Here is a 25,028-nt window from a genome sequence, read left to right on the forward strand (position 1 = left end):
ACCACAAAGTCTGTTTTATCTTAGACCCAGATATTTTTTTGAACAAATGGAAAGCCAAAATAACTAAGGAAAGTTCTGAAAGCCCTTACCAAGTTTTGAGACTGAAGAACTATTATCTGTGTCTTTTTGTGGATGTGTGTGATGCTGGGGATCAAAACCAAGGCCTTGCATATGCAAGGCAAATGCTGTAGCACTGACCTATAACCCCAACCCTGTCTGTATCTTAAATGCTTTCTAATATGTTTTTCTTCCTGTACATTCTAGAATGGTTAATATTGGTGTTTAAAAATGTAGACCTTTAGGGCTGGAGTTGTGATTAGTGGTAGAGCACTTGCCTAGCATATGTGAGGCACTGGGTTTGATTCTCAGCACCACATATAAATAATTAAATAATATAAAGGTCCATCGACAACTAATAAAAATATATTTTTTAAAAATGTAGACCTCTGGGCCAGACACAGTGCTATACACCTGTGATCCCAGTTACTCAGGAGGCTGAGGCAGGATGACCCAAAGTTTGAGACCAGCCTGGTCAACTTAGCAAGACCCTGTCTCAAAAAATAAAAAGTTCTAGGGATATAGCTCAGTGGTAGAGTGCTTGCCAAGCATTCATAAGGCCCTGAGTTTAATCTCCAGTATTATATATTTTATTATGTTCCATTACATTATGCACACACACACTAGATAGTTTTGGTTTAAAGATGAACTTATGGCAGAGTCCCTGTTGTGCTTTGGTTTTTTGCTCAGTTTTTTCTTTGTTTTTAGTGATAGGAGACCTAGATTTCAATTTGTGCTCTATTATAACTGGTATGACATATTACTTAAATATTCATTAACCAGTTTTGAGAGCTGAATAATCGAATGTTATTTTTTCTGTTCTATTTACATGTGACAGCCTTTTTTCTATCATTCATCTGTTATTTGTCTCATTTACATATTTTTATTTGCTTACATTCTTGGATGGCCAATTCTATGTATATAAGGAGATGGAGGTTTCTGACAGATTCATCTGATAGAATCTTTCCCTTTATATGTCTCCATCTGGTTAAAGAAGAAATTAATCCTTTCCTGGTCTTTTGTTAAATAATGCTGACTTGAATACTTTATTACTGTTCCTCATGTAGATTATTTTTGGTCTATTCTTTCATTGAAGGGTATGTATACATACATTTATAAGCGTTTATCAGCACAATGCACATAGATTTGCTCAGAGTTTTAGTTTTCTTGAATACATCTAACATGCTCATATAACATCCACAAGTTAGGTTTTTAAGGTGAGATTTATTAACTGCTAAAAGAAGATTGTGGGAAAAATTATTCTTAAAACTTAACTGTTTTTATAGTAGTTCATACTCTCACATAATTAACTACATAATATGTCTCAGTGATTGAGATGAAGGGTATGACCAAAGCCCTTTAATCTAATCAAGTGGCATTCTGTGGGGTCTGGGTGTTCAGAGATAATGCATTTTTATTATTTATCCCCTTTTTAAAATTGAATGTGTTAATAGTGTTAATACTACTAGTTTTTGAGTATAGGAGTCTTAAAGGATGAGGTACAACATTATAATAATCATAACCTGCCATGTAGTTAACTTCTTTCTGTAGATTTGTTTACATGTCTGTGGTATTAGTTAACCTGTTGCTGCTAAACAAATTTCTAAAATTTAATAGATTAAAATTAAACAAGTTTATTTTTTTGGAGACTTGGAGGTCAAAATTCTACGTTTCCTTAAGGTACCTTTTCTTTTGGATGCTCTAGGGGAGAATCTGTTTTCATGGTAGGCAAGCACTTTTCTACTAAGGTATACCCCCAGCCTAGGATGTGGACATCTTCAGTAATGGAGTTGCTTTTCTTATGTTGCAGCCATATCTTCATATTTTTACAGAGACTTTAAAAAAATTTCTACTCTGTTGAAGCTATGACTATACTTTTTATTACTTCATCTTTGGTTTAGACTTCGTGACTTATAATTAAAGTATTTTCTTGAATGTATTGACTTCTGCTTCTGTCTCTATTGTCACTTTAGTTTCTGTTCTCTCACCAAGTATAATAATAAGGACTTGTAACTGTTTATTCCAGTTCTATTCTTGGTTCCCTTCAATCCATTATTCATATTTGCATGCAGAATGAGTTTACTATGACTCCAAATCTGATAATGTCAACTGCCCTGAGTAAGCATCTGCAATATATTACTCCATGATAAATACCTGGCAGCATTTTTTTGAGTATTTATTGTTTGCATTCTTGTGATTGTTATCCCCATTATTCTTATTTGACTAATGGTGAGGCTCAAAGGGGTTAATAAGTAACCCCAAGTCCCAGAATCAAGTTATTTTCCCAAAGAGCTAAAGTCAGTATTGACTGTATGATACCAAGAGCTATATTCATACATATGTAATACTTTCTCTCAAAAGTCTTACTAGACCCTTTCAGAATTTATTTCCTACTTGTCTCCCCACCCCCCTGCGCATGCTTTTGTTTGTTTTTATGTAAGAAAAACTTAACATAAAATGCTAAGAATCAAGCCCAGTGCCTCACATGTGTCAGACAAGCACTCTGCCACTGAGCTACAGTCCCAGCCCTCCTGCCTCATGCTTATCTCTTTATCCAGATATTTTCCTGCTTATCTCTTTATCCAAGATTTTTTATTTCCTCTGCTTTGATTTTGAGCTTTGTTTGACCATATTGACCTTCTTCCTGTTTTTTGGAGTTGCCATATTCTCCTTCCCCATTTTCTCCTTAGAATGTTTGCACACTTCCATTTCTCTCTTCCTGTCTTCCCCCAGAAAACTCCTGTTTGTCTTTCAAGTATAGTTTGAGCCAACCCCTAGCTTGATTGATTCTTTGGGAAGATGGGACCTCTCAGCATCCATCTCTAACTGATATTATATGAAAATGTATTTGTCAGTTTGTTTATTACTTCTCTCCCCTGCCTGAATTTAAACTCTTTGAGGATATGGACTTGGCTCTTTTTATCTTTTATTTAAATCTCTACCTCAAACAACTATTTTAATAGCACCTAATGCACAGTAGGTGTTCATTAAATATTTTTTAAAATAATATTTAGTCCTTATAAGAATCATATGAACTAAGTCCTATTCAGTTCATTTTATAGATGCAGAAATGTAGGCTAGATAAATTCCTCAAGAGTATACAGCTTAGTTAGTATTCTAGTTATCCTAGCCTGTTCAGACTACTTTAACAGAATATCATAGGCTGGGTGGCTTATAAACAATAGAAATTTATTTCTCACAGTTCTGGAGACTGAGCATTCCAAGATCAAGGCTTTGGCATTTTCACTCTCTATTGAGGGCCCACTTCCTGATTCATAGACAATCATCTTTGCCCTGTGTCTTCACATGGCAGTAGAGATGAGGAAGCTCTCTGGTATCTCTTTTATAAGGGCACTAATCTCATTCTTGAGGGCTCTACCCACTGGGGGTTAGGTTTTAAAATATGAATTAAATTGGATTGAATCTAATTGAATTGAATTTTGGTACTGGGGATTAAACCCCAGGGACACTCTACCACTAAGCTACATACACCTCTAGCCCTTTTTTTATTTTGAGAAGGGTCTTGCCAAATTGCTAAAGCTGGCCTTGAACTTACTATCCTCCTGCCTCAATCTCCCAAGCCACTGGGATTGCAGGCATGCACCTCCATGCCCTTTTGGTTTAACATTTTTTTTAGTACTTTGTTCAGTAAATTCTTGGACATAGTAACCTAGAGCTGAAACCCTTAGATCATAATTACCTTATTTCATTTGAAAAATAAGAGAAAACTCTAGAAAGGTGATTGATTTACGTAAAGTGACAGATAGTGATAAAGCCAGGCCTAGGTCATTGAGTTCCCAACTTCAGTCTATGTTAATGTGACTTATAAAATCAATTTTTGTTACTTCCTTGTTTTCAGTTCTATAAGCTTGAATTTCAAAAAAATTAAAACACTCGAATTTCATTTTATTAAAATTATTTCTTTAAAATGACAGAATATCAACTTGCAAGACCTTCTGATGCAAACAGGAAAGAAATGTTGTTTGGGAGCCTTGCTAGACCTGGACATCCTATGGGGAAGTTTTTTTGGGGTAAGATACTAAATAATAATATTTCACATTTTCTAAGTAAAAGTAAAATTGAGAATAAGAAAAGATGATCAATTAAAATTATAAAGCTAGCATAGTTAAGTACCTTTTGCTTTTTAGGGTAGCTAGATAGCTTTTCAAACAAAGTCATTATGAATTGTGACCTAATTTTGCTTAACTGGTAAGCTGTTTAACTGGTATCTGTTTTTCTTAATGACTTTTTTATTGATGGTAGAATTCATTTATAGCCTAATATTAATCCTGTTACTAGTAGAGTAGAAACTAGGATGGGTTAAATTATACTTAAAACAAAATAATATTTAAATAAATAAAGTATGCTTCAAAAGGTATTTTACTTCCCTGAATATTTTGCATGTATATGCAAATATGTATATGTATATTTTCTATGGAATTCTGGCTTTATGTGCATTATTTTTAAGAATTAGGCAGAATATTAGTAAACTAATTCAGAGAGAAAACCTGAATTGAGTACTACAGTATTAAGCAAGGAAGCTTATGCATTTCCTATCTCTTGTTGAGGTATTCCTAACCAGAGATGAATTCCTTGTGTATTAAAATGTACTTCAGAATTGTTCCTTAAGAATTCTTGTTTTATTATTACACATTAGTTCAATATTCTTGTTTCTTGGATTTTTTCAGAGCTCAAGTTAAGTGGTAGAACATGCATTGTTGGTGTAGAAGACTTTTAACAGAGTGATCATAGTTACTTCTATAATTTTTTTTTCCAACTTTTTTACAGGAAATGCTGAGACTCTCAAGCATGAACCAAAAAAGAATAATATTGATACACATGCTAGGCTGAGAGAATTCTGGATGCATTACTACTCTGCTCATTACATGACATTAGTGGTTCAATCCAAAGGTAATATTATCAATTATGGTCTTTAGCATATTCTGAAGTACAATGAACCCTTGAATAACAGGATTTAAATTGCGTTGAGTCCCCCCCCCCTTTTTTTTTTTTTAAGATTTACAACGATTTGAAAAAACTTGCAGAAAAACATGTTTAAAATTTTTGAAAAGTTTTAGCTTGTCATGAATGCGTAAACTATAGTATATAATGCTCTAGTTTATTATTTGTTACTGTAAAATATAGACATTTATTATAAAAAGTTAAAATTTAACTGGGCATGATGGTGCATGTTTGTAATCCCAGCTACTCCAGAGATTGAGGCAGGAGATGTGCAAGTTTAAGACCTGTCTTTGCAGCTAAGCAAGACCTTATTCAAAATTTTAAAAAAATGGAGCAGCTCAGTAGTAAAGTGATCCTGGGTTCAATCAATATGATAATTAATATTGGAGGGAAAATAAAAAGTTAAAATTTATCAAAACTTGTGCAGAATCTTACAAACCATTCATGGCATTATTCACAATGGAGAGAAATGCAAACAAATGTAAAGATGCAGTACTAAATCATAAGTGCATAAAATTAACTGTAGTACATAATATACTTCTGTATTTTTCCCCCCTATAGTGCTGGGGATCAAATCACTGAACTGCACTACAGACCAGTGCAGGGAAGCACAAGATCATCTTTTTCTCAGACAGATGCTTTTTCCTTTTTAGAAAAAGGTGTATCTATAGGCTACTCTATGTTGTCTGTGAGTATACTGATGCACTGATAGGTCAAGAATAAATCTTTATTTCTTTTGAGAAGAGGATCTTGCTATGTTTCTCAGGCTAACCTTGCTATGTTTCTCAGGCTCCTGTCTGAGCTTCCCAAGTAGCTGGGATTGTAGGCAGACAGCACCACACCTGGCTTTGTGAATTGGCTTTTTAAGCTATATTCAGATGCCTCTGTATCTGTGGTTTTATATTTAATCTTGATTGATTATAAACTCTTATGGGGCAAGTTGTCTGTTCATCTTCACATAAGGTCCTGTAAAGTGGCATGAGTGAGATCGATTATAGCGACAATAATAGAAATATCTTAATTATAAAAGATGGATGAATACTCCTACTCTTTTCGGTCTTGTATCTTTATCTTCAGTTACTCTTATTAATTTTTTCTCATTAAGGAAACCTTGGAGCCTTACTTTTGTTTTCTTTAGGCTGTTTTTAACTTCTTTAGGCTGTTTTTCAAAGTCAGTCAATTGCTAAATTATTCCTTTTGACATAACCTTACAGTTTGCACATTTCCTCTGGAAAAGCTAATTCTTTAATCCTAAGTGATTCTCCTTTTTATTAAATCTTTGCCCTCTATATTGTCAACATTAAGATCAAAACTAACTTGGCAGTTACATATAAGACATTTTTGCATTTATGATCAAAATTAGTCCACTTATTTTGACTTAACAAAGTTATGGATATGTTATGTTATATTCTTTTGTTAAAATTGCAAATGGTGCTTCTTGATTCTTTTTATATTTGTTAAATCCAATAATTCCATATTTGGTATGTAAATTATAATTTTCAATTGTTGCAAATTATTTCATATATTTGAAGTTTTCTTCAACTCTGTTGTTTCTTTTGCATCTTCTTCCTTTGTGATAACCAGTATAAGAGCTTCTGTTTGCTGCAGAGTTTTAAAGTAAACCATAGAATTTTGATGAAAACCATATACAATCTGGATTCCATAGATTTTGCAGCTTATACATTCATTATACTACTTGAAATTCATACATCTGTATAAATTGTATAGAATAAATTCAAATTTTGATTTGCCTAATTTGCATCTTGTATCTTTTGGGGGAGGGAGTGCTGGGATTGAATCCAGGGATTCTTGCATGCTAAGCACATGCTCTACCACTGAGCTTTTGGGCTTTTTTTATTGAGAAGTAGTAAAACTCCTGTGACTCTACTGATGGGTCACTTGATAAAACTAAAACATCTTTTTCATTTAGATCATGTGTTTTACTAGAAATTTCAAAAGAATTTCTCAGGAAATGTAAGAAAGGAATCAAAACAAGATAGAAATCTTACATAAATGAAACCTAAAAAGACTTCTAGGGTAAAACCTCAGTAAGTATAGTGTAGTATATAAAAGTGAACTGTAAAAGTACTGATGGGATACTGAAGAGAAGAGGGAACAATGTAATCTAAGTTAGTCTTGGGAAACCTTCCTAAAAGTTGGAAGTTTTAGAATGGGTATAAGAGGATGGTTGGCTTATTCCTGTCTCTTGGTCCTTCACACTGGCCTAATGATAAACAAAAGTCTATTTTTTAACTTGTGTTCCTTTTCTAACTTTACCAGTGAGAAATAAGGCTAACAAAATGGTGTGTCTTAAGGTTTACTTATGTGCTGTTATCTTTCCTGTTAATTATTAAGAACTGGCAAGTAATGTCCAAATTCAAGTATTTCTTTGTTTTGAAGCTAAAGATCTGTGAAAAATCTAATTCTATTTCTACATTGAATTAACGATATCATGTATCCCTTTTTTCCCAATCCTTTCAAGAAACACTGGATACTTTGGAAAACTGGGTGACTGAAATCTTCTCTCAGATACCAAACAAGTAAGATACTTATTTTTTTAAGTCATATACTTTTCGAGTTTAAGAGACCATATCTTTTTGTGTGAGCCACAAAGGCTTTTTTCTTTTGTTTTTTAAACATGTCAGAAAGTTAAGACTTTGGGCAAGATGACACAGCTTTTGAGTGGGAAAACTAAGATGGAGAACCCATTTCCATAGTCTGTATGGTTTATAAACTTATAGTAAACTTACAGTAAACAATAATTCTGAAGAAATTATGCCTCTTTTACATTTATTTAGAGCTTTTTTGTTACTGTGTTTGGTGTTTGAAACCGTGATATGAACACAAAAGTACTGTGGTGAGAACCATAATATGTATATTTAGGTCTCTTGCCTCATAACAAGTTGGGTGTTCTGGAAGTTTTTTTTTTTTTTTAAAAATCATTTGTTTGGAATGTGGAATGTTTTTCCCCATAAAGGAAATAATCCTATAGATGGTGACTGACTTTCCATATTCCCTATAACACTGATTTCAGACAGTTAAACTAAAGTGATCTTTTCTTAGAAATTATATAAGGTCTTAGTTCAGGATTGTACTTAACATTGTTGTCCACCTCGGATTCATCAAAATAATACAAATAAGTGGAAGATACTTTGTTGTTACATTTTTTTGCATCAGGTGAGTAAGCTAGTGGCTTTTTTCCAGTTAATCATCCCAATTCATAGTTGTTTTAAATTTATGAAAGAAAATTTATATTAACAATTGATTATTATTTTGGTATTATGTAAATTTCCTTTGAAAATTACCTGTGATTTTTATGTCTGGGAAGGTAATGAAAGCCATGCCAAATTTTGGGGGCATTTAATTTTATTTTTTAATTTTTCTGATAAGAAGTGAATATGAGGTGTAGAAATGTCAAATAACAGATGGGAACATCTTTCATTATGAAACTTCACTAATAAAATCACAGATACTGATTTTGAGGAATTCGTTAGGTTCTGTCAGTCCCTGATGAACATTTAAAATTTTTCCTAAGTATTATTCACTAATAACTTTGGTTCCTTAATGAGACAGAATAAAATATCTTTGAGGTGATACTAATTTGTATTGGCCATATTTTTGTAAAAGTGAAGTTATATTATCCTCAACCAGATTGGAAGCACCTGGAAAAAAAGGCCAAGTTTTTAAAATGCCACAGTGCCTAATATAGTGCTTTATACCTAATAATCATTCCATATATATTTATTGAATAAGAAAGTATCATCTTGCCTGTAATCCCAGTGACTCTGGAGGTTGAGGCAGGAAAATTGAGTTCACCCTGTTTCAAAATAAAAAATAAAAAAGGGTTGGGATTTGACTCAGTGGTAGAGTACCCTGGGGTTGAGTCCCCAGTACTGAAAAGAAAATTATCTCTAGTGTAACTTTTCTTTCTGAAATTATTTTTTATAGGGAGAACTAAAATTGAATGGGGCTGATAAAGGCAGTAAATACTGGCAGTTGGCTCCCTTCAGTTCATTATTTTTTCTTATAAGTTGTAAAGGCATGTTAGTTATTGAAGCTGAAGTTAAGAATAGGGTGTATAATTGAGAAGTTAATGGCTTTATTGCCAACTGTTGGTTTACGCCTAGAATGCTTGTCAGTCAGCAATAATGTAGAATAGATTATAATTATTGATCAGTTAGACATCCCTAATGATACTGCGTATAAAGACTTTTGCCATTTAAATTTTAATTTATTTGTTTTGTTTTCAGTGGATTACCCAAACCAAACTTTGGGCATTTAACGGATCCATTTGACACACCAGCATTTAACAAACTTTATAGAGGTTTGTAACTCTAAAACTGTTTGAAATAACTTTAGCACATTCTCTAAAAATTAAAACTGCCAATTTTCTTTGAAAATGAGAACACAGCAGGAAATACAATTGTGTTGGAAAGGGAGTAAATGGTTAACGGGGATCAAATTAGCGGTAATTAGTGCCCTGCTGCTATTTGAGTCTATTTCTTGCCGTTTCCCTGATTTACCCTGTTCCCTTTGTTCTTTGGCTTTTTTGTTTCCTTCTTAATTCATTTATCTACATTCCACTCTCTTTTACCTTTATAGAAGGAAAAATAAAAGAGAGAAAACACTTTGGAAATTATCTTAACTCATTATAAAACCAATATTTGTTAAGTGAGGAAAATCTTTAAAATATCAGTTTGAGGATTTTGGGGACACTATCCTTAAATCTTATCATATTTGGCAAATATACATGATTTTTTATAGGTAAATTTTCTTAACTTAAAAAATAAGGTTATTAAGTGCATATACTTCTGACGTGTGCTTTTTAAAAATTTAAGATCTGTCATAACTGCTTGCTTACTTTTCCCATACTGAATATTACAAAAGCCTTTTTAGTTCACCATTTCTCTTTCTTTGCTACTTTTATTGTAGCAGATTTTTTTTTCTTTTTCACCTAATTGCGTTAGGTATTCTTTCACCCCATAGCCAGTCTCTTTCCTCTTTCCTTCCTCTGATCAATGACTGTTTCTGCACACCCTTTCTGCCACTGTCAGTGTTCTGTTAAGGCTTTTCAAGACAACTCATTTTCTATTGCTTTTTGTTTTCTGTTTGACTTTTATTCCACCACTACCCGCTCCAAAGAGTGCCCAGTGTTTTGGGCACTCATGAGAAACAGATGCAGAAAGATTTAAAAGCAAGTGATTTTTCTCAAAGTCACATAAGCACACACAGCACAATAATGTAGGACTGATTTTTGCCATGGATCTCCTAACTCCTAATCTTGTATCCTTTCCTGATATTCATCCTTAGCAGCATTTCTTATTTTCATTGGTCTTTTATCCCTGGTTTTACTACCCATGAAACCAAAAAAAAAAAAAAAGAATATTTATAAAAATTGCATTATTTTGTCGGGCGTGGTGGTACATGCCTGTAATCCCAGCAACTTGGGAGAATGAGACAGGCGGATCTCAAGTTCAAAGCCAGCCTCAGCAATTTAGCAAGGCCCTCTCTCAAAATAAAAATTAAAAAGGCCTGGGGATGTGACTCAGGGCTTCAGTCCCTGGTACAAATAAATAAATACATAAATAAAATTATTCAAATTGGAAAATTGGCAGCTGGAAATAATAATTGCATTTTAACCTGTTTATTGAAGGATGAAATATAATTTAAAATGAATTTTTTTAAAAAAGTTCTTGTAACCTTATAAAAATTATGAAGAAATACTTAATATTTGTTCTTCTGGAAAATATTTTTGTTTAGTTGTTCCAATCAGAAAAATTCATGCTCTGACCATCACTTGGGCACTTCCCCCTCAACAGCAACATTACAGGTAAGAATTCAAGGGAAAATTAACTTCATTAGATACTGAAAGTTATATTTAAGGCATTGCTAAATGGTTTAAATCAGAGAATTCTGAATTTGTAAACACAGGTGTGTTAAACTTGGAAATTAAATATGTCTGAATTCCAAGTCTTGCTTGTATATTTTACTGTCCTTTTGGGTATTAAAAACTAGGGTTCTGTTATGACTTAGTCTTCAAAATTAAGCATTTAGTAGAAGGCTAACTTTTGCTATTATTTTCTTTAATATTTTTAGTATAAAAGTGTATTTGTGCATGGTTTATTAGGTGGTGGCTACCATTTATTTTGATGCTTTCTAAAGTAAAGTTATGGCCAGGCACAGTGGTACATGCCTGTAATTCCAGCTACTTGGGAGGTTAAGGCAGGAGGATTACAAGTTGGAGGTTAGCCTCAGCAATTCAGCAACGCCCTAAACAACTTGGTGAGACCATGTCTCAAAGTAAAACATAAAAAGGGCTGGGAATGTAGCTCAGTAGTAGAGCACTCCTGGGTTCAATTCCTAGTTCCCACCCTGCAAAAAGTAAAGTTAAATAACTTTGAGTAAGCACCAAGGATTTTTACTACTATGAATTAAGGCATATTTATTTAAATTGAGAAAGTATTTCAACTTACTTATATATGAACAATAAAGCTTGGCCCAGGTAGTTTTTTAAAGAATCAAATCATAGCACCTACAAATACTGTGTAAGAAATAAGTGCAAATGAAAATATAATTTAATTGATAAAAATTTACCTAATCTTTTAAAACCACTGCGGACAAAACAAAGCCAGAGGACACATACACAAGCAAAAGGAAAGAAAGTAATGTGTATTGCTTGAGTTCAGTAAAAAATGCTTTTGTCACTCATTTGTTAGAATATTCAATCCGGTCTCTTAAAATTAATAAAAAATAGTATGTTTGTGGTGAGAAAGCAGAAAAAAATACATATTGTCTGCTTGCTTTTGGTATAAGGAAAACATAGTAAAAAGTAATATACTTAATTATCTAGTCATCAATGTCTCAAGAAGTATTATTAAGCATATTTAAAAGTTTGTTTAAAATTATACATGCTTGTAAATGTTAAAATAGAACAAAAGCCATTAAGTGAAAAGTAAAGTTCTGCTTCTGTATTTGTTCCTGTCCTCCTACATATGTCTGACCTAAATAATTTCTTTTATATCCTTTAGGCATTAAAATAGTGAATTTAAAGCACACATATCTTTTTATGGAAATGGAATTACATTACATATATTATTAACAAAGTCTTCTTTAACTGTTTTAATTCATTTCTAAGGTAGTTCATTGTAGTAATTTTGAAAATTTTTGAAAAGTAAAAAAACTATCGATGATTGTTTTTCCAAAAACTGTTAACATTTCTATATATCCACCCAGTTTTTCGCTTATTTTTTTAATGTACTGTTAGTTTTAACAAGATATTTCTCCAGGGGGCTGGGTTTGTGGCTCAGTGTTAAGAGTGCTTGCCTAGCATGTGTGAGGCACTGAGTTTGATTCTCAGCACCACATAAAAATAAATAAATTAAAGGTTCATCAACAACTAATAAAAATATTTTTTTTAAAAAAGACATTTCTCCAGGCACAGTGGTACACATCTATAATCCCAACAATTTGGGAGATTAACAGCAGGATCACAAATTAAAGGCAGCCTGGGCACTTAGTGAAACCCTGTCTCAAAATAAAAAGGGCTGGGGATGTAACTCAGTGCCCCTGGACAATACCTAGCACTGCCACACTCCCTCATCATCATCAGTTATTTTGAATCCCCAAATATGTAAATTCCCAGTAAATTAGCTTTATAGGGATCCATTTTTTACAAAGAAGCTAATAAGTATTTATTCCTTTAGATACTAAATACAGTACAATTACCTTTGTTTAGCTAAAAATGTGTGATCAGCTGAGCTCACTCCTCTGTGCTAATCTTAGTATGCATGTCAATCAGTTTACATTTTAAACAATGTTGTGTGGGCTCTGTTTCTTAACACAGTAGAAATCATAATATTTATTATATCCTGATTTTCAAGAGTTTACTAAAGTTTGGTTGGAATTATGATGTATGCCTGCAGTCCCAGCTGAGAAAGGAGGCTACTTTGAGGCCAGCCTGGCCAACAGTAAAATTTCATTTCTAAATAAATTAATTTACTGATTAAGGGGAAAAAAATTACTAAATCGAGTTCTATAACTTCGTTTGATTACCTAACTCATTTTTTCTGGATATCTGTGTTTTGTTAAGGACTACATTTTTAAAATTATGTAGAAGATGGTGGGTAAAGAATTTGAATAACATATGCAACTACTTAGACTACTATTATATGATGATAATATCTATTATTGCATTGGCATGAAAACTCTGCACATAGTTAGGCAAGTGAAAAGAAAAATAAATATACAGTGAGATTATGTCTTTTGTTTAAAGTACTGATTTACTTAAGGAAACTAAAATTAGAACCCAGATTTTCCAACCTTTAGAAAAACACATTTCATTTTACCACAGAACCTAGTGCTCTGTGGTAAAGAAAGCTTTTGCAAAAATTTGTCTATAGACAGAGTGATTCACATCTGTATTAGGTTCTAAAATGATAGTTTATATTACTTTGAGTGAGACAAATATTAAAGATTTTATCATGAAAGGAGATAATTTTGGCATCTAAGAAAAGAAGTTGTTGCCTTAAATTTTGGATGATTGTACTCATTCAGTGATTTCAGATAAAGTGATTTTACCATATTTTATGTTTTTATCTTGCTGCTATTAATTACAATTTCACATTTAGTGGATTTCTGTGAGAACAAGTTTAATTATGTTCTCAAATATCATATTCACTGTGTGCAGTGGCACATGTCTGTAATCCCAGTGATTTGGGAGGCTGAGACAAGAGGATCACAGGTTCAAAGCCAGCCTTAGCAACTTTAGAGCAGCCCTAAGCAACCTAGTGAGGCCCTGTCTCAAAAAATATGGAAGTTTGGAGATGTGGCTCAGTGGTAGAGCAAGCCTGGGTTTGATCCCCAGTACCAAACCAAACCAAACAAATCAAATGTTATAGTCTTAGAGGTAAGATCTTCTAGTGTAAACATTTTTTCTGACCTTTAAATTTTTTTAAAGGGTGAAGCCACTTCATTATATCTCCTGGCTGGTTGGACATGAAGGCAAAGGCAGCATTCTTTCTTACCTTAGAAAAAAGCAAGTATTCCATTATTAAGAATTTCCAGTATTGTAATCTCTGAAAGATAATAATGAACAATAAGTGTTATATTGCTTATTCTTTTTAGCTGCCAGGAGGTCTACAATAAAATTTTGAATGCTTAATTGTAGTTCTATTAATAACCTGAGTTATTTTAATGGCCATATTTTATTTTGGTACTTCCTTAAATCTGCTTCTTAGCCCATGTTGGAAGTAACTGTACACCAAATTTTAAAAATCATAAATGAAAGTAATAAATTCTAGAATTACATAAAGTGGTTAACCCTAATCAAGAATTTGGATTTGACCAAATAGTAAAGGAGTAAATATTACAAAATTGTGAATCTCTAGGCTTTCCTAACTTAAAAGGTAGACTTTGATGACAATTTCAGTGTGTAGATCAGTTATACAAAATATTTGGGATTGTGATAAGTGTATGTAACTGTCTTGGCAGAGTTTTTGTGATGCATGTAAGCACCCATTTAAGTCACCTACAGCCAATTATAGAAATAGATATTTTGAATCAGGACTAGGACATTACAGTAATTCCTTGTTTGACTTTTTTGTATACTGATTAATTTGAGAATGAAAAGAGATGAGAAATTTAAAGAGGTGCTTAAAGACATTTTAGTGTTCTAAAATATTCAAAGAAAACTAAGAGGCTAGAGTATTATAAAAGAAACTAATCATAATTGAGTTTATATATACCTTTTACAGTATCTGTAATGTGCTCGAGATGTATGCAACCTTACCAAACTTTATCACAACTTTAAATACTTCCTTTTGGAGTCCTTAACCCTTATTTTAAGTTTTTATGTGCTTACTTGCTGGCAGATATACTTAAAAAAAGAAAAGAAATAAAATTAATTGATACAGAGATTAACACAGTCCCTATGCAAGGATGACATGCAGATACATAAAGGAATCCATAGTTTTGGAAAAAAACAAAAAGTTTGGTGTATTATTCTAGACAGGAAAAGATCCAGTCTTCTTGTTTCTTTTTTAGACAATCTATATAGATTGACTGATAGTCTCAAAGAGCTCATTGGAATATATTTGATGCGTTTTAGGATTTATTTTAAGAGACATGATAAAAAATGATAAGTGCTTCCCAACAGCCATATTTTAATATTTTGTACTGTTTACTTCAATAAGAAGTGCTTTGGTTTCATGAAACTTAATGTTTTACTGTGTTAGAATATCTATTAGCTTCCCCATTGAACAAATAAAGATGACTGTTCCTTCCTTCTGGGACTCCTAAATGTACTATAGTCCATGGGAGGCCTTATGCTTTTAAAATTTGTACTTTAAAATATACTGTTAGAAATTATATTTAATCAAAAGCTGAGATTACCAAATTTTACATAGAAAGCCTATTTTGTTAATTTGATGTATTTGTAGATTGTCAATCCAGAGATACTGATTGGATTAATTTTTTCCAACTATAGGTGCTGGGCTCTTGCATTATTTGGTGGAAATGGTGAGACAGGATTTGAGCAAAATTCTACTTATTCAGTGTTCAGCATTTCTATCACATTAACTGATGAGGGTTATGAACATTTCTATGAGGTAAATATTAAAATGGAGTATTTTTCTTTTATGTAGATATTACTTTATGCCAAAGACTAATGAGATGTTTTGTTTTCAGGTTGCTCATACTGTCTTTCAGTATTTAAAAATGCTGCAGAAGCTAGGCCCAGAAAAAAGGTAATAAATACTTCTTAGAATGAGTCCAGGAGTCAATTCTAGGATGTTTTAGCCTTCAGGCTGCCAGTACATACGCTTTAGTCCTGTGGGATGGCTTTTCAGGCATTTCCTACTCTTATTTCCTTTACTGGCTTCATATCCTCATGTGAGTGTACACTAAGGTTTTATATTTATTTGGCCAGTCTCTTTATTTTTATGCTTCTCTTTTCTCATTGATGATTATAGTGATAAATTTTAGTGTATCTCTAATTATCATTTTATTTCACAGAATTTTTGAAGAGATTCAGAAAATTGAGGATAATGAATTTCATTACCAAGAACAGGTATTGGAAGTCAAATTCTTTTTGAATGTTATCTGTGACCAAGTTGAAACTGGTGTGGACATTATTCCTCTTTTTGGAAGTGTCACTGGAGTTTTTATTCTGCCACTCTTTGTCATGTGAGTCTCAAGATGGCCTTGAGGCTGTCTAAAAATTAAATCTTGTTTTTGAGTATTAATATTGAGTAACAGTGACAGGATTAGACAGATGACATAGATCATGTGTAGCAGTCATTTATCAATGTAATCATCCTATCTTTTTGATAATCATTCATGAAGAGATTGCTACAGTATGGTAGTTTGGCAATTCAAATATTGTGAAGATATTCTTTAAGGTAATGTGTAGTAATCATGTATAATGTTAGAAACACTGAGCTTTTCCAATTTAGGGGAATGAGAACATTTTCCTTGTTTGAAATAGGATTGTAGAAGCCTTATGGGTATAGTAAATTTGAATTGAGGTCAGCATCAAAATATAGGGTTTGAATAAGGTTTGGTTATATTCTAGGCAATAGAGAGGAATATAAATAAGGAATTCTGGGGTATTGTGGTAAAGTTAATGATTTTGCATATCTGTACTATAAGAATATATAAAAGAAAGGTATTTTTTAATGTTAAAGGTAAAGAGTTTAGAGCAGAAGGTGTTTACTCCTGTTTGTGACTTGGATCCCTTTAGAAGTCTGTTGAATGCTGTAGACCCCTCCTCAGAATACTACTTAATCCTCTCAGCTTTTTAAACTTTTGGAAAAATTATCAGTAGTACATTGATCGCTGGTATAGCCCTCATCTAAATTCACCAATTAATAATATTTCATCAGATTTTCTCTCTTCTCTTTCACATCTGTGTGTGTATCTCTATTTTTTTGTGGAACCACTTAACAGTTAGTTACATATACTGTGATACTTCATCCTAAATGTTTTTTGACATGTATCAGCTGCAGACGCAGTCTCTTGCCTGATCTCAATATAGTTGTCTGCAGTGGGAAATTTAGCAGTGAAACAATATGTTTAATTAATACACAGTACATATTGGGTTTTTTTTTTTTTTTTTACCCATAGTGTTTTCAAATGCATAATATAGTAGTTTACAAAGAAATATTGAAGTACTCAAACTAGTAAAAATAACAATGTTTCTTTGTTAAATAACAAGATGTAATGGAACAAGATTTTTTAAGTAGCAATGAGTATGTATGATGTTTTGTAATGTCTACAATTATATTGTGATTTCTCTTGGTGGTGGTGAAACTACCATGGTTTGTTGCCTGTATTCATAATTCATAAAAAGTAACTTATAGATTAGTGAAAATATGTAATTTCGTCTCAACCAAATGAATGGGTTCCCCCTGAATTTGCTGACATTTTGTGGGGGATATCTCTGGGCCCTAGATTTGAGAGCTCCTGATTTACAACCTAGAGAATGTAGAGAACTGGGTTTTTGGATCATCACCGTACTCTTCCTTCACTATGTATTATGAGTAGGCAATACTTAGTACTGAGTGCAAGATCACAAAAACTAAGTTTCCAGTTACTATTGACTCCTGTTTAATGTGCTTTTTATATTTTAAGTCATTTGAAATTGAACTAGAACTCTTATTCTACCTGCCCATATTGGCCATTAAAAGGGTCCTATAAACATTCTTTATAAGTAGATTGATAAACCTGGAACCCACAAGTCCTGTCATCTGTATTACCAGGAGAGATGTTGATCAGTATTCTCATCAGCTGTGATGGCAGTATATGGGCCAGAACTGTGGTAGGGAAAAGAGTGGAAATGAGAATTGTGGATGACTCTGTCATACCCAGATTCCTTTTCTCTGTAAATGACATTTTCTTTTGCCCTACTAGTTACTTGTTGGAAGTACATTTCAAGATAGTATTTTTTCTGCCATCTCCCCACTTCATAGTTTCCCATCCCCCCCATCTATGGCATAATGAATATTTGTGTTAATGAATATTTTTATCTTGATTTAAAACATGAGCCCAAAACATCTTAGATTAAAACCTAACCAAACTGTGTGCGGTGGTGCATGCCTATAATCACAGTGGCTCAGGAGGCTGAGGCAGGAGCATTACAAGTTCAAAGTCAGCCTCAGCTTAGCAACTTGTTAAGACTTTGTCTCAAAATACCAGACAAAATATGAGTTATCATATGAATCAGCAGTTCTATTCGTAGGTATGCACCCAAGAGAATTGAAAATATATGTCTGCACAAAAACATATGCACAAATGTTCATAGAGTTATAGACTATATGTTCTATGTGTTCAGTTGAGTTATAGACTCACCTGTCTATAACTGATGTGTGGATAAATAAAAATTAGACTTGCGTATTATGGAATATTATTCAGCCATAAGAAAAATAATTTATATTATAATTTAGGTGAATCTCAAAGATATGATGCTAAATGAAGGAAGCCAAATACACAAGGTCACATTTTAAATAGGTCCATTTATATGAAACAATCAGAATAGATTAATTCATAAAGAATATAGACTGATGTCTGTTAGGGACTGAGAGAAGTAAGTAATGGGGAATGACTGCCTGATGAATATGAAGTTTCCTTTTGGGGTGAATGAAAGTATTCTGAAACTTGATCAGTGATGATTGTAAAACTTGAGCTACCAAAACTAAAAGCTACCAAATTGTACACTTTAAAAGGGTGAATTTTACAGTATGTTCATTACGTTTTAAAGAAAATTAAATGATTAAGCACTGTGGCACCTAATTCCAGCAACTCAGGAGACTGAGGCAGAAGAATTGCAAGTTCAAAGCATACCTCAGCAATTTAGCAAGACCCTTTCAAAACAAATAAGTGAGAAAAGGGGGTTGGGATGCAGTTCAATGGCAAAACTCCCCTGGGTTCAATCTCTAGTACTTAAATAAATAAATAAATAAATAAATAAATAAAAATTAAATGATAACATTTAAGTGTGTTTTTGTTTTTGTAGTGCTGGGGATCTAACCCAGAGCTGTGGTGCACACTAGGCAAGTGCTCTACCTCCAGACCATTTAAAGAGTTTTCCCCCCAATACATAGTCTATTGCTTTGGCATGACATATCTGCTTTTAGCTAGGGTCCTTAGTGTTTTCTCATAGGAAATACTTGGAGTCATCAGTTTAAATATAACCTACCAATGAGAGCAATTATGTTTTAAGTATATAGCTAGTGAAAATGATTTAAAAAATGAGAACAGAACAGGAAGAACTATTTTAAGTAATAATAGTACTTTAGTGGCTTACTGATGATACAGGGGAATATTTTCTGAAGTAGAGAAAAAAAGCTAATAGTGATTCTTTCCTTTTTTTATCCTATTTTTATATAAAAATGGTTATATGATGCCATTATTTGTGCTTATCTGTCTCCCACCCCTGCTCTAAGCCACCACTGCTCCAGAATGCAGTAACCTTCATTTTTATTCTGTCTCCTATTAGATAAGAAGCAGCCCATATGTTCAGTAAAGGACCAGACAGGGTGGTATTTGAGGAATAGTATGTAGATACATTAGGAAGCCAGAGTCTAGTGTCTACTCTGCTTGTTACTCACTGTGTAACCTTAGCAAGTCACCTAATCAATCAGTGTATTTCCTTGTTGTGAAACATGGGAATGGAACCCCTTGCTATCTGCAGACCCTTTGAGGTCCTTTTATTTGTTTGTTACTAAGAATGAAACCTACGGTCTCTTTACTACTGAGCCTTGTCGTTTTTAGTTTTTGTCCTGAGACAGGTCTAAGTTGCTGAGGGTCTTATTAAGTTGCTGAGGCTGGCCTAGAATTTCCAAACCTCCCGTCTTGGCCTCCCAAGTCACTAGGATTATAGGTGTGTGCCACTATCAGTTTTAAAATTCTGTGTATCTGGATGCTTAGTAAATACTTGAATTTTTTGCAAGGCAAGCACTCTACCAACTGATCTATATCCCCAGCCCAAATACTTAAATTTATTTCTTTCTTCTGGAAAATTATTTCCATTTCATTGGTTCAGAGAACTTGTCATTCTTTCAATTTTAAATTAAAATATGTACAATACTGATTAACATAACTTTTTGAAAACTTTATTTTTATTTAACATAATAATTATACATATATTAATACGCATATACAATGTGTAATGATCACATCAGTGTAATGGGCATATCCATCACTTCAAACATTTGTAATTAGTTTATGTTGGAAACATTCAAAATTCTGTCTTCTAATTATTTTGAAATATGCAATTAATTTTTGTCAACCATAGTTATCCTACTGTTTTAAAGAGCATTAAAAGTTATTCCTCCTATCCAGCAGTATTCCTATACCTGTTAACCATCTTCTCTCTATCCCCTCTGCTCCCTATCCTTCCTACCTCTGGTAACTACTATTCTATTCTCTACTCAATAATTTTATCTAATATGATACTTGTGTTTTCATTTGATTCATCCTTACAAATAGTTTTTTGGGGATAGTGCTGTAGCAGTAGGTCCACTGTCTTTATTGACCTCACAGTCATGTAGAACACTGGACAGATGAACATTTACATTCAGTATCATGATTGCTCTCAAGAAGAGACTGACATGACTAAAACCTAGTGAGTTGTCAAACTCAGGATGGTTTGGAGGGGTGTGAAGTTAAGCTCGTTAAGGCAGTAGCTCCCCCTATTATTTTTCTTGGAATTGCAGGCATCAGATTCTTAAGCTCCAGTTACATTTACTTTTGATTTCATTGTTGAAAATAGAAAATATATGAATATTATGGCCAATTAAGATAACAGGGGAAAGGTTCTGGTGTGAAATAATTTTGCCTCTTTACAGACAGATCCAGTTGAGTATGTGGAAAACATGTGTGAAAATATGCAGCTGTACCCACTGCAGGACTTTCTCACTGGAGATCAACTTCTTTTTGAATACAAGCCAGAAGTAAGGAGTTTTCCACTTCTAAAACTTGCTTTTAGGAAAAGAGAAGGGTGAAAAAGTACCAAAAGTACACTTAAGAACTGAGAATAGAGAAAACTTGGTTATATATTTAGTCAGTATTTTTTTTTAAACAGAAGAAGTTGCAATTGTTATATGAATAATTTCTCTTTCTTTTACATGATTATGTTTTAATATAAGAGGAGAAAATCAGGTCCTCAGGTACTATTTTTAAAATTTTTTTCAAGTTGTCGAGACATCTAAAATAGTTAATTTCTAAGAATTATTTTATTTAGTTCTTAAGCATACTTAAAAAGTCGTTTAGCTTACCTTTTAATTCCATTGGAAATTTGGGACAATTAAATTCAGATTCAGATTACTCTTCTAGCCAACCAACAGGAGAAATACCCACCGGATAGATTAAAATATACATAGAGAAATTTCATAAAGGTGACTTTGAAGTGGAACAAAAGTGATGAAACCTATCTTTGTTTTGTTCTGTTATTATATATTATGTTGGATATCTTTATTGAAAAAAGCATCTGTTACTTTGCAGTTTTATATATATATAAAGTATTTTGACTTTGATAAATAACTTTGGGGGTTGAAAAATATTTATAAGAAAAATATAAGATTCTCTAAATTAGCTGGGCATGGTGGCACATGCCTATAATCCCCGCAACTTGGGAGGCTGAGGTAGGAAGATTCCAAGTTTGAGGCCAGCCTCAGCAATTTAGTAAGACCCAGTCTCAAAAAAAACAAAAAACAAAAGCACACACACATATGGAACTGGGAATGTGACCCAGTGGTTAATGCTGTGGGTTCAATCTGCAGTACCAACCCCCCCCCCCCCCCCAAAAAAAAAAATTTGAAAGTTCTTGAAATTGGAAATATGATTTACAGGTAGTATTACATATAGGTGAATAGTTGATGATTTCTCCCCCAGGGGATATTTGTCACTGTCTAGAGACATTTTGGTTATGATAACTCAGGGATGGGCATGGGGCAAGGGATCCTGGAATCTAGTGGGTAGAAGCCTAAGAGCCTGCCAACCATCTTATAATGCAGAAGACAGTACTTTACAATAAAGAATTATCTGACCCAAGATGTTACTAGTGCTGAGGTTGAGAAACTTTGGAAAGTGTATGTATTCCAAAACTTTGTTTTAAAGAGAATTGGAAAAGGCAAAGGAGGAGGTAAAAAGTATACATTCTTGCTATCTCTCTAGGTTGGTTGTCTAGTGAAGTGAGTGCTTTTTTCCAAACCACCATTTGTTGTTTTTTCTCAAAGAAATGTTTAAATGGTACTTAAGATTCCAAATTAGCCTACATAATCTTGAATTTAGTCCTATCACAGTTGGAGGATTATTGAAGGAGACCTTGCTTTGCCATCATTTTACTGATTCTTGGGTATGAGGTAGTATAAAATATGGTTTTTAAGAGTATATTCTTTAGAATGATGTATAATGTGGTTAGAATTCCACTTTTGACACTTCTAGCTGTATTGTTTTTTGTAAATTACATAATCTAATCTGAGCATTACTTAGCTTTTAACCTCTGAAGCTATTATTTTCTTTAAAATGATCATACCTTACGGTTATATTTTGGATTAAATGAAATAACATGTTAAACACTGCATGGCATATAGTAAAAACTTAGTAATAGCAATTTTTATTGCTAGTGCTGTTAATATGTGGGATTTGAGATGTGCAGTGTAAAAGCATTATCATGAAACATTTGATAATTGTCAGTTATACCTCAATAAAACTGAAAAAAATTCTTGAAATGCTAATAAACTAATGGTACTTTGTAAATTTGGGTGTTCATGCACTTTAGTTTTATGAGCATCAGGATCTTGGGGGTGTCTTAACAATGTGACTTTGTCTTTTTAACAGAAATAGATTAAGATTGTTATTGCATATGTCTCTCTTCCCTTACCACCACCACTCCCCGTTCTACCATTTTTAGGTCATTGCTGAAGCCCTTAATCAGCTAGTTCCTCAAAAAGCAAATCTTGTTCTACTGTCTGGTGCTAATGAGGGAAAATGTGACCTCAAAGAAAAGTGGTTTGGGACTCAGTATAGCATAGAAGGTAAAATATTTTAACAATTGTCCTACATTTAGATATATCTGACTTTGGATTTTTTTTAAATTTTTTTTTTTTAGGGATTGAAAGATATTTATTTTATTCATTTATTTATATGTAGTGCTGAGAATTGAACCCAGTGCCTCACACATGCCAGGCAAGTGCTCTACCAGTGAGCCACAACCCCAGCCCCTGGAATTTTTATTCTTTATAATTTATCTGATGGTTCTCATAGTGGGGGGAGTATGATTTTTTTCACTTTGAAATGAAAATTACTTATTCTACTTTGCGGGAGTTATTTTCTGCTATGTTTTTATTAGTTAGTGAAAAAATCCTGTTTTAGTATTTGGGAAGTATTTTTAGAAAAGCACTTTTCAATCTTCATTGTGCAAGTATGTCACTTTTAGATATTATTAAAATACAGATGTTGATTCAGGGAGGTCTGAGTAGGACCTGAGATTCTATGTATCTAACAGTCTCCCAGATGATACAGTGCTAATGGGACCACACTTTGAGCAGTGAAATTCTAGATTGCCTGGATACGTCAGAAACAGTTTTCCTGAGAAAGGTGAATTGGTTCATGGAGGCTAGTCAGTAATTGGTTTGTTATGAGAATTCTGCACATTGCATTGCTTATTGGATCAGTTTGTCTTTCTTCTCTACAGATGTTGAAAACTCTTGGGCTGAACTGTGGAAGAATAATTTTGAATTAAATCCAGATCTTCATCTTCCAGCTGAAAACAAGTACATAGGTCAGTAAGATAACAATCATTATACATAATCTATCCATGTACTAATCAGCAAAATGTACCACCAACATGGTATATAATGTTTCACAAAGTACCATATGAATTCATATTTTAGAATCCCACTAATATTCTGGGGTAGGCATTTCTCTTTTCTTTTCCGAATGAGAACACAAATTCAGAAAAACAAAGTGACTTATCCCAAACTATTCAGTTGGTGAATGGAAGAACTGGAACTTAAACACCAAATTTGGGGCTCCCTTGACATTTTTGCTTTTTCTTGTACATAATAGCTGACCCTTTCACAGGAAGGAATTATCATTCATTATCTTGTCATATTTTCTAGTGTTTTTCAAATTGTGGTTTGCAACCATTAGAATGTTGTAAAGTCAATATAAGGTTGTGAGGTCAGTGTAATTGAGCTGTAAAAGCATTAAAAAATCAATTAGAATATATTAGAAAATCAATTAGAAAATATTGCATAAAGAAAGGGTGTTATTTTATAAACTTTTGTTCTAGAAGGCACATATGTGTGATTCTGACAACTTGCTTACATTGGAAAACATTTCTAACTGTGAGTTGTAGTAAGAAAATTTGAAAGCCACTTATCCTAGGTCAAAGGTTTTACAGTTGTCTGAGTGTAATATACTCTGTGAATGTAATATTGTATAATAAAACATTATTTTCCCAGCAGTCTCACTTTTACGTATATATTCAAAGAGTTGGAAAAATGCACTCAAATAAATACATTTACATCATGATCATAGCAACCTTATTCACAATGGTCAAAAGATAGAAAAATAGCCAAATTGGATGATTGGACAAATTATGGTATATACATACTTTAGAATATTATTCAGCCATAAATAGAAAGGAAATACTAATAAATATTATAATATGAATAAACTTTGAGAATACTGTGCCAAATGAAAAAAGTCATATATAAAAGGCCATATATGAGTACATTTATTTGAAATATCTAAAATAAGAAATCTACAGCGACAGAATATAGATTAAACGTTGATAAGGACGAGGAAAGGGAACCGTTAATAGGGAGCAACTTCCTTAGTGAGAATAGGATTTCCTTTTGGGGTGATTTGGAAAATGATTTGGAACTAGATAAAATTGGTGGTTGTACAATATCGTAGGTGTATTACTGCCTCTAAAAAATTCACTTTAAAATGGTTGATTTTATGTCATATGAATCCTATCTCAATTAGGAAAAAAACCTTTTTGT

The 25,028-nt window shown here is 33.0% G+C and overlaps 1 protein-coding gene across 1 annotated transcript in view; it reads left to right on the plus strand.

Annotated features, from left to right (window-relative positions):
• Nrdc (nardilysin convertase) overlaps window positions 1–25,028 on the plus strand; it is a 90,637-nt gene that overhangs the window by 47,899 nt on the left and 17,710 nt on the right. The window contains 12 exon segments of the mRNA XM_047549355.1: window positions 3,993–4,088; window positions 4,846–4,968; window positions 7,502–7,559; window positions 9,270–9,343; window positions 10,780–10,849; window positions 13,976–14,053; window positions 15,503–15,623; window positions 15,703–15,761; window positions 16,030–16,084; window positions 20,862–20,966; window positions 22,928–23,051; window positions 23,711–23,797. Coding sequence (XP_047405311.1) covers window positions 3,993–4,088; window positions 4,846–4,968; window positions 7,502–7,559; window positions 9,270–9,343; window positions 10,780–10,849; window positions 13,976–14,053; window positions 15,503–15,623; window positions 15,703–15,761; window positions 16,030–16,084; window positions 20,862–20,966; window positions 22,928–23,051; window positions 23,711–23,797 — 1,050 coding nt within the window.

This window comes from Sciurus carolinensis, chromosome 1, assembly GCF_902686445.1.
Source record: "Sciurus carolinensis chromosome 1, mSciCar1.2, whole genome shotgun sequence".
Taxonomy (NCBI): domain Eukaryota; kingdom Metazoa; phylum Chordata; class Mammalia; order Rodentia; family Sciuridae; genus Sciurus; species Sciurus carolinensis.